General features: G+C 54.0%; 1 protein-coding gene across 1 annotated transcript in view; it reads left to right on the top strand.

The window, feature by feature from the left end:
• Nucleotides 1-932: 932 nt before the first annotated feature.
• Nucleotides 933-8,340, top strand: part of LOC104618673 (RNA-binding protein with multiple splicing-like) — a gene marked incomplete at both ends in the record, with an annotated part of 7,476 nt that continues 68 nt past the window's right edge. The window contains 7 exons of the mRNA XM_010284322.1: nt 933-1,024; nt 1,346-1,375; nt 4,481-4,558; nt 5,222-5,260; nt 5,815-5,877; nt 7,376-7,526; nt 8,201-8,317. Coding sequence (XP_010282624.1) covers nt 933-1,024; nt 1,346-1,375; nt 4,481-4,558; nt 5,222-5,260; nt 5,815-5,877; nt 7,376-7,526; nt 8,201-8,317 — 570 coding nt within the window. The remainder of the gene's footprint in view (nt 1,025-1,345; nt 1,376-4,480; nt 4,559-5,221; nt 5,261-5,814; nt 5,878-7,375; nt 7,527-8,200; nt 8,318-8,340) is intronic.

Genomic DNA, 8,340 nt, shown 5'->3' with positions numbered 1-8,340 from the left:
CTTGGTGGGTTGTATCGGCGTGTAGGAGGGGGCTTGTCTCCAGGAAAAAATGCCATGTAGCTGGGGCTGGCTGCCTGGAGAGGGGGGACGGCCACCGGCACAGTGCGGATGAAGCACCAGAGCATGTTCCTGCCGTAACTGTCCTCAGATGCTTCCCAGCCACTGGTGGTAAAGCTAGTGTGCCCCAGGAGCTGGCCGATTTTGGGGGGCTGGAGTGGCCACAGCTGTGCAAAAGCAGGGCTGTGGGTGATGCAGCTAAAGGGCTGATCTCGCGGGAGGGCAGGGTCATCCTCACGGGCTTCTGGGAGGATTCGGAACGGTCTCTTAACGAAAGCCCAGTGCTGGAGGTGGGTACTGGTGCCTTTGCATCTAACGTTTCTGACATAACTTGACCCTTGCTGGGCTGCAGGGCAGTGTCTGGCTCTGCTCGGGACTCCCTTTCCCTCTCACTTAAAAGCGGAGGTGGCCAGAAGATGTGGACGTTGTAAGACCCATGCTGACCTCCTGGCAGTGCTGGAGCTGCGGTGGGAAGAGGCAGGTCTTGCTGCTTGGCTTCTTTAAAGCTTTGGTGCTAAGGACCTGGCTGTGCTCGCACTAGGTCTGTGTCTCTTCTGGGAGATGCAGCTGTGTAAGGACCCTAAAGCCACCGAGCAGCAGATGGGTTTGTCCTCGTCCCTCCCTCCTCCTCCTGCGTGGGAAGCTATGCTGGGATCCTCCCTCTGGAAGAGATGGTCTTGTCCCTACTGGCACAAAGCCTGTTTTCCATGGCTCTCCTCCATCACTGCCGGGTGTTTGGACTGGGGACATCCCCAGAGGGGGCAGGGACGCGGAAAGGAAAGCGTCTTCTGCAGGGCCGCCAGCAGCATCACCCCGCCGGGCTGTCCTCGGCGAGAGCTGCCCCACTGCCCGGTGTGTTCTCTGCGCGTGTCCAGTTGAGATCGGCGTCCTGGGTGAGACGGGGTTGCCTCTCGCCTGGCGTCTCGAGTGGCTGGTAGCAGAGTCTAAGCGTGAGCATAAGAACAAGGTATCCCTGGAGATCTGCTGATCTTCTCCCAGCTACTGCTGAAGATATAGTTTGGCCCAGGCAGTCCCTGATTTAGCCCTAGATGGTTTTTTTTTTTTGCCTTGTGGCTTTTCCAGCTGCTCTGTGGGGAGGCTGAATATCTACCTGGATCTGGTGCTCGGTGGCAAGGAGTTGAAGCAGGATAAATATATTCAAGCAGAAGCCTAGCCTGTCTTGCCATGTTGAGTGCAAGGGCTGGAAGCCTGGATTCATCAGCCATGGGTGGTCCTGGTGGCCTCCCAAAGTCTGCAGGAGACTTGGGCTGCAAAGGGGTGACTGGAGAGTTCCAGTTCAGTTAATCTACTGGAAGATGCTTCTCCAGACCTTCATCTACAGTTTCCTCTTTTTCGGAGCAGGGGGGAGAAGGCTGGACCAGGGCTGCCCACAGTGCGCAAGATGCTCAGACTGGCAGGTTGCCTCCTGTTTTTTCTCCTGTGGGATAACCCAGATCTCCTTGGCTTTCTGATTGCTGCTGATCCCGTGTTTATACCTGGTATCAGAAGTGATCTCCCTCTGGCTTGCCTTCAAATGTGTCACTCTTGTCTCTCCCATCAACCTCACCCTCACTTTCTCCCTTACCCTTTTCTAGATCACTTATGGATGTGCTGAATTACAGGGATCTTGGACAACCAACCACTTGGTCTCATTGCTTCTAACAAGCTCTTCTGAGCAGGGACCTTCCTTGGTCTGTTTTGAGGCCCTTGGCTAAACCTGGTTTGAAGATGTTAGCTGGTGGTGTTTGGGATTGCCCAGAGCCCTTGGCGGGTGCTGTGGGTTGGCTGGGATCCCACTTCCAATGCTGGGTATGGTTACAGACTGGACCTGGAGGCCAAGGGAAGCTTTTGGCCTGCGAGAGGTCTCTTGCTCCCGTCCTTGGCAAGCAGCTTATGGGCCTGGCATTTGGAGCTTGTTACCTCTGACAAAGAGCTTTCCTGGGCACCTGCGTTGCTCTGTTCAGGCTGTTGCAAGGGCTGTGAGTAGCTGACTTCCCCTTTCCTGAGCGACCACGCGTCTCCCATTCTGTCATGCCTGTCGCAAGGACTTACTGAGCGACGCATCACGGGACCTTTTAGAGATCCAACAGGGATGTGGATTTCTGTCTGCTTGGAAGAAGCATTCGTTCTGGGGTCTGAGCACGCTCGGATCCTGAAATATTGAAAAGGGATGGTGCTTTCACATGGCTGAGGCACACATGTGCCACCAGACTCTGCACACTCCTTCCCTGCAAGAGATGGCCGTGCGTCTTCTGGGAGTGCATTGCAGGAGCTCCGTGTAGCTCGCGCTGAAGCGCAAGCACCAAGGTCTCGGAGGCAGCAGGCTGAGAGACAGTGCCATTGTGGGCTCTCTCTGGGCATGAGGTGGCCCTGGAGTGATGCATCAAATGAAGGGCTGGGTGGGGAGACCGTAGGACTGAGCCTTTGCATGGGAAGTGTTTCTGGAGTGCTCCAGGTAGCATCCTGCTTCCCTAGACAGGGCAAAGCAAAATCTGGGGTGCGTGGTGGGGCCATCTACACTGAGGGGCCGGGGAGGGGATGGGATGGATGATCGGTGGTTGTATTCTGCAGCTGTCTTGAGATACGCCAGGCTGGAGAAGGCTTCTGCGCACTGATTCGGAGTGGTAGCAGCCCTTTGTCTCGGCATGCCTGGAGAGCAAGAGGGGCAAAGGACCCCAAGACTTTCATGATCACTGTCCATCTTGGAGGGCTTTGGCTGCCCCCTGAGTTGATGTGAAGGGTATCTGCCCTGGCAGGGCTCTCTTGGGCACAGGAGCTCAAGGAGGTGTGTGCTTTCTCCTGCAACTAGGAGAAGCTTCCCTGCCTGGAGGAGTCTGAATCTGGCTGTCCCCAAAGAGTTACAGGGTGCAGAGGCTCTGCTGCACGCTCCTGTGTTTTTTCGGTGGCCGCTGTCTCCAGCCCAGGAGCAGGGTGAGCATGTGCCGCTCGCTTTGGTGGCAAAAGAGGCTTAACAAGGTGTCAGATACAACCTGCTCTGCCTGGGGAAGGGGAAACGGCTGAACAAAAACTAAAATGTGGGAGCAGAGTGCTTTCTGCCCTGCAAATGTAATGGGGTCACTCCATCTCCTAGCCCGCTTCCAGTCTGGGCTCTGGTTTAGGGCTCCCAGTTCTGCTGCATGTTTTGCAGCTCAAAAGCGTCTGGTGCCATTCTGAGCATCTGGGCGTCAGTGCTGTCCCATAACCTTCTCGTGGCTTGTTTGGGACTGGCTCAGTGAGTGGCATCCTTGTGCAATGAAAAGTGAGGAACACGGAGCTCCATCTCATTCCTCTAGTCTTCAGTCTTCCCTTGCCTATCTGCCAGTGCTGGCCGAGCTGTGCTTGCGGTCTCCTGGTCCTTGTTAATGATGACTAGCGTCTTGGTGACCTGTGTTGTACATAACTTCCCTTTCCAGCTCTGTGCTGACTTACAAGAAGTCTTGGCAGCTTCATCCTGCTGCTGCTTATGGAAATAGGCTGCCAGCCAACATCTACTGTAGGGAGAAGGTGGCCGTGAGGAGGCTGGTCCTCCCAGGCCATGAGCCTTCAGCACTGTTTCTTCTTCCTGGCCACTCATGTGAACTGTTATAGATAACTTCACTTGGCCATTCATGTGAACTATTATAGGTAACTTCAACAGCTATCTGTTGAAATCTTCCTCTGGTACTGTATTTTTTTCTTATACATGCTGAGTGCATTTGGTCTTGGTACCTGTCTTCTGCAGCTTGGGAAGAGCAGCAGCCTACATGGACTTGGTGCAGCACAGTTGGCTTTTGGCTAGGCACAATAGAACAAACACTGTAAGAGCTGGTTTGGGAGCAACTTCTGAAGGATCTGATGTGTGTTGGTGAAGGAGCTGGGACGGACCCAAAAATCATCTTCCCAGTGATGTTCTGGGGCTTTTGTAGAAGTCAAAAGATGCAAGTATAGCAGTGAGGTTTGTCTTTTTTTTTCAAAATTGAGGGTTGTCTTTGAATCAGTGGCTGAAGTAAAGTGATGGTAAAGGAAGTAAAGTAAGATGTAGTGTGTGATCTAGAAAGTAGTGTGTAGCTCTAGAAAGAGCTAGAGAGGCAACTGGGGTTTATACTGGTCTCTTCTGGACCTTTGGTATGTGTCAAACTGTTTTTTGGCAGTGTATGGTCTTCTAGCAATCTTATCAGGTTTTAGTCATCAAGATCAAGCCAGACTAGTCTGCTAGAGACTGAATTTTTGTAAAAGTCTAAATCCTTTGTGGCAGGGAAGGAGACTGGGTCTATTTTATCCCGGACAATGCTCCTCTAATGTGGGGAAGGGTTAGTGCCTGCAAGGCCACCTTTGGTCCAAAGTGTCCTACACTTATTGCACCAGGCTTCTGAACTGTGCTCTGTACTCCCACTGTGGTACTAAGCATCTCCTTTCAGTAGACCTCTGTTGACCTTTCTCCTAGGTACGGACGCTGTTTGTCAGTGGCCTTCCTGTGGATATCAAGCCCAGAGAGCTCTACTTACTCTTCCGACCATTCAAGGTAAGAAGGTCTTCAAATTTTGTCTCTGGTGGGAAAGATGCTGTCTTGTGGCCAAGCTTGCAGCAAAGATCTCTTTTTGGGGTGGGGGGGAAGCAAGGATGAAGCGGAAGGTTGGCCTTCTGCGAAAGCTTGGGGAGCCTGGTTATGAAACCAGCATGGTATTCTATGGCTTGTGCGCAGCTGGGTAACCTCCCCTGGAGCCTGTTGTTGAAATGATGCTGTCTCCAAGCTTGATGAAGGCTGCCTGGTCAGCCCTGCTGCCCAACTGGACCAGCCCTTCCTTGAGGATGTGTCCTTCCACCACATAGGCTGTCCTTGGGGGAAGTGGGGTTCCCTTGTCTGCACTCTTTTAGCACAGGGTGCTCTGTGGTCTCTGGGCACTAGCCAGGCAGGGTAGTAGCTTGACAAAGAGCTAGAAAATGGGGTTCCTTCCCAAAGGGCCAGAATGGACTAGCTAAGATACCTGCTCTGCCCTTAGTCTAATCTCAGTTGTCTTTTTTTGGTGGGAAAGAGGAGAAGTGTTAGTGTACCTACTCCTGCTGCAAACCCTGCCTTGTGAAGGGTTTGGTGCTACAGGAACTCCTGGAGCTGTCGCATCATGTCTCGGTTGTAGTTTGGCTCCTTCAGGAACCTGACACTGACTTGCTTTCTTCCCTTCTGCAGGGTTATGAAGGGTCACTGATCAAGCTAACATCAAAGCAGGTACCTTCTTCTTGCAGCTTGGGTATTTTTGGTTTTTGCTAGAAAACCAGACATGCTGGGAGGCGGGGGCAGATACCATTTCACTGTGTAAAGCATTGTCTGTGTTTAGCACCTCATATACAGCTGGGTTCTGCTCACCTCTGCTGACCTGGTGGCACCCCCAGCTCTCAGCATCTGCTGAACGGCTCCATACCTTCTCTTGCTGCCCAAGGGCATATGGGCTGGGTGAGACCTGATGCTTCAGCCTCAAACCCTGTCCTGCCAGAAACCTTCCCCAATCCCATCCTAATCAAGGCCTTATGGGCAAGGTGTACCCTTGCTGGGGGCTACTAGGGTGAGCAGTGTCCCCACGTGTAGGAATGCCAAAGCATTTTGGTGTGGTGGGAGCAGATGCAGAGCAGGAATCTTGGGCTGATGACCTAAGACCCTTCAAGCTCTGCAGCTTTAGATGGCCTCTTCTCCTTGCTGCCAGCTGTCTGGGGCAGAGGGGGTGGCAGGGTAGTCTGAGCAGCTGGAAGAGGCTTCCAAACTGAAATCAGCATTATTTCTTTTAGCCAGTTGGTTTTGTGACCTTTGACAGCCGGGCTGGTGCTGAAGCAGCAAAGAATGCCTTGAATGTGAGTACCTGATGTGCCGGGAGGCCCTGGGGAGGGCTGGGCCCCATGCGCCCTGCTGGAGCTAGACCTGGAGCTTTGGGCTTGGCTTGACCGTAGCATAGGAGGGGTCAGGGTGTCTCAGCTGTGAACTTTGAGTAGGGAAGATAAACGGTCCTGCAGCATCCCACCAGGGAAGCAGGAGAGCTGTTTAAGGCTACTTTTCTCGAGTTGGCATGTACCTCCTTACTCAACAGCTGGCTTCTGATAACAGGATCCAGGCTGTGAATCCTGTTCCTTATCCATTAAGTGCTGTACGGGGAAGAGTTGTGGACTGAGAGGCCCCCCCGCACCTTGTTCAAATGAGCATAGATTACCTATGATTGTTGATGTGTGGCTAGAGCTGCTCTTCAAAGAGCTTTTCCTCCTGCTGTCTGTGCTGAGCACCAAGGTGGGGCCTCATCCTAGCTTGACTGCTTGACTTGAGCTTGGCTTGGAGTACCTGAAGTGGGTGGATCTCCTCTGAAGATCTGATGAACCAACCCTGAGGAAACAGATGAGAAGAGAGGTGTTGGGGGCATAGGTGGTTCCCAGGCCTATACAGGCATAGGGTAATACCCATTTGATGCTCTTTAATGCTTTAACGAGGCAGGCGGAGCTCAACTTGTGTTCAGCATCAGCTTTTTGAGGCTCTAGGTGGAGCTCATCAGGGTATGTGGGTTGTGAAGCAGGCTTGTTGTCAAGCTGGTCTGTCAGGTGGCCGCAGGACTTGCTTGGTGCTAGTGGCCTCGTTAAAGCCTCACTTACCAAATGCCCTGATGAAAAGCGTGTGGCAGTTCAGCAGAGCAGGTCCTTGTCCTGGACTCTGGCAGCCAGAAGGTACTTCCTTCAGAAAGGAAGGAAACCAGCCTTCCCATGCTGCTGTTTCAATGGCAGGGCCAAAGCTGTCTGGTACGGGCTCTTTAGCACTTTCCCAGCACTTCCAAACTGCTGCAGCTCAAGAAAATGTCTTGAGGATGGTCAACATGGCAGGCACAGCCAGAATGATCCCCATCCCATGCGGGCCTGCAGAAGTTAGTTGGATCTAGGCAGTAAGCCATGCTGATCTAATTCTGCTCTGCTGGAGATCTTACCCCAGGCACTGGGGCATGTGCTGGTGTCTCTGCCCAGGCTGGCAGTAAGCTGTGGGAGCTCCAGTATAGATGGGGTTATCCCAGCTCTGGTGGACAGGTCTTTCCTGGCCAGTGTTGGTAGCTATCTTTACTATGCTGGTCGGTGAACTGCATGTAAGGAGCAAAAGAGTGTCCCTCACGTTGGAAGCAGTGGTCCTAAGCCAGCTAAAGATAGAAATACAAGCATGTGGGAGCTTGAGTGTTGCAGTGAGGTGACAAAAATCTGTGCATGTGACTGCGGCATGATGGCCTCGGTTCCCTGGTTGGGTTTTGCTCCGTGAATAGACAGAGGCTGTGCTTGGACTGGAAACATCACCTCTGAGAGATTCCTGTGCTTTCTTCTGTGACAGGGCATCCGCTTCGACCCAGAGAACCCCCAGACCTTGCGGCTAGAGTTTGCTAAAGCCAACACAAAGATGGCTAAGAGCAAGCTGATGGCCACACCAAACCCCACCAATATCCACCCTGCCTTGGGTGCACACTTCATTGCACGGGACCCCTGTGAGTATGCTGGGAGGGACTCTGAGGCCGTGGCTGGCCCAACCTGGGAGATGCCCAACCCTGGGAATGCTGCCAGGGTGGAAAGGAAACCATACCCACGTATGGTCTGGCTGAAACCTGCCTGGTGCGGGAAGGCCAGCATGTTAGGCTTGCAGGAGAAAAACAGGCATCTGATAAGGCTTCTGCCCAGCACTAGCAGTGTTGGGAGAACAGAGTTGGCTTTGGTAGCTCCAGCGACACCAGATGTCCCCTAAACCATCCCTAGGTGCCAAGCAGAAAGGACGAGTCCCGTGCCGTGCACCCTCAGCGTGGCCTGGTGGGGCAAGCAGCCCCACTGAGGCTGGCTGGGCAGCCTGAAACGTGGTGCCGAGAGCCCTGTCGTCTGTCCCGCCGTCCTGTGGCACCAGCCCTGTTGCTGTGTGCGTGAGCCAGCCTGCCCAAAGCCTGTGTGGGGCGCTGAGCAGTGATGCAGCGTGTTCCTGGACCCTCTCGGTGGGGCCGAGGGGCCAGAGGAGCAGCCGGTCACAGAGACGCTGCGGGGGTGCTGTATGCTACACCTCGCTGAGGCGGCAGCGCAAAGCCTTAGGTCGGGGTTGGGACTCCAGAGCCTGTCCCCGAAGCAGGCTGTTGGGGCCGGCTACTGAGATGCTGTCACCTTGTCTCCTCCCGTCTAGATGACCTGACTGGAGCGGCGCTCATTCCAGCGTCCCCCGAGGCGTGGGCTCCCTACCCACTGTACACCACAGAGCTAACCCCCGCCATCCCCCACGCTGCCTTCACGGACCCGGCGGCTGCCCCTGCGGGCAGAGGCCTT

This window comes from Phaethon lepturus, unplaced genomic scaffold (assembly GCF_000687285.1).
Source record: "Phaethon lepturus isolate BGI_N335 unplaced genomic scaffold, ASM68728v1 scaffold47393, whole genome shotgun sequence".
NCBI lineage: Eukaryota > Metazoa > Chordata > Aves > Phaethontiformes > Phaethontidae > Phaethon > Phaethon lepturus.
The sequence above is the reverse complement of the archived record's forward strand: the minus strand, read 5'-3'. Positions and strand labels throughout refer to the sequence as shown.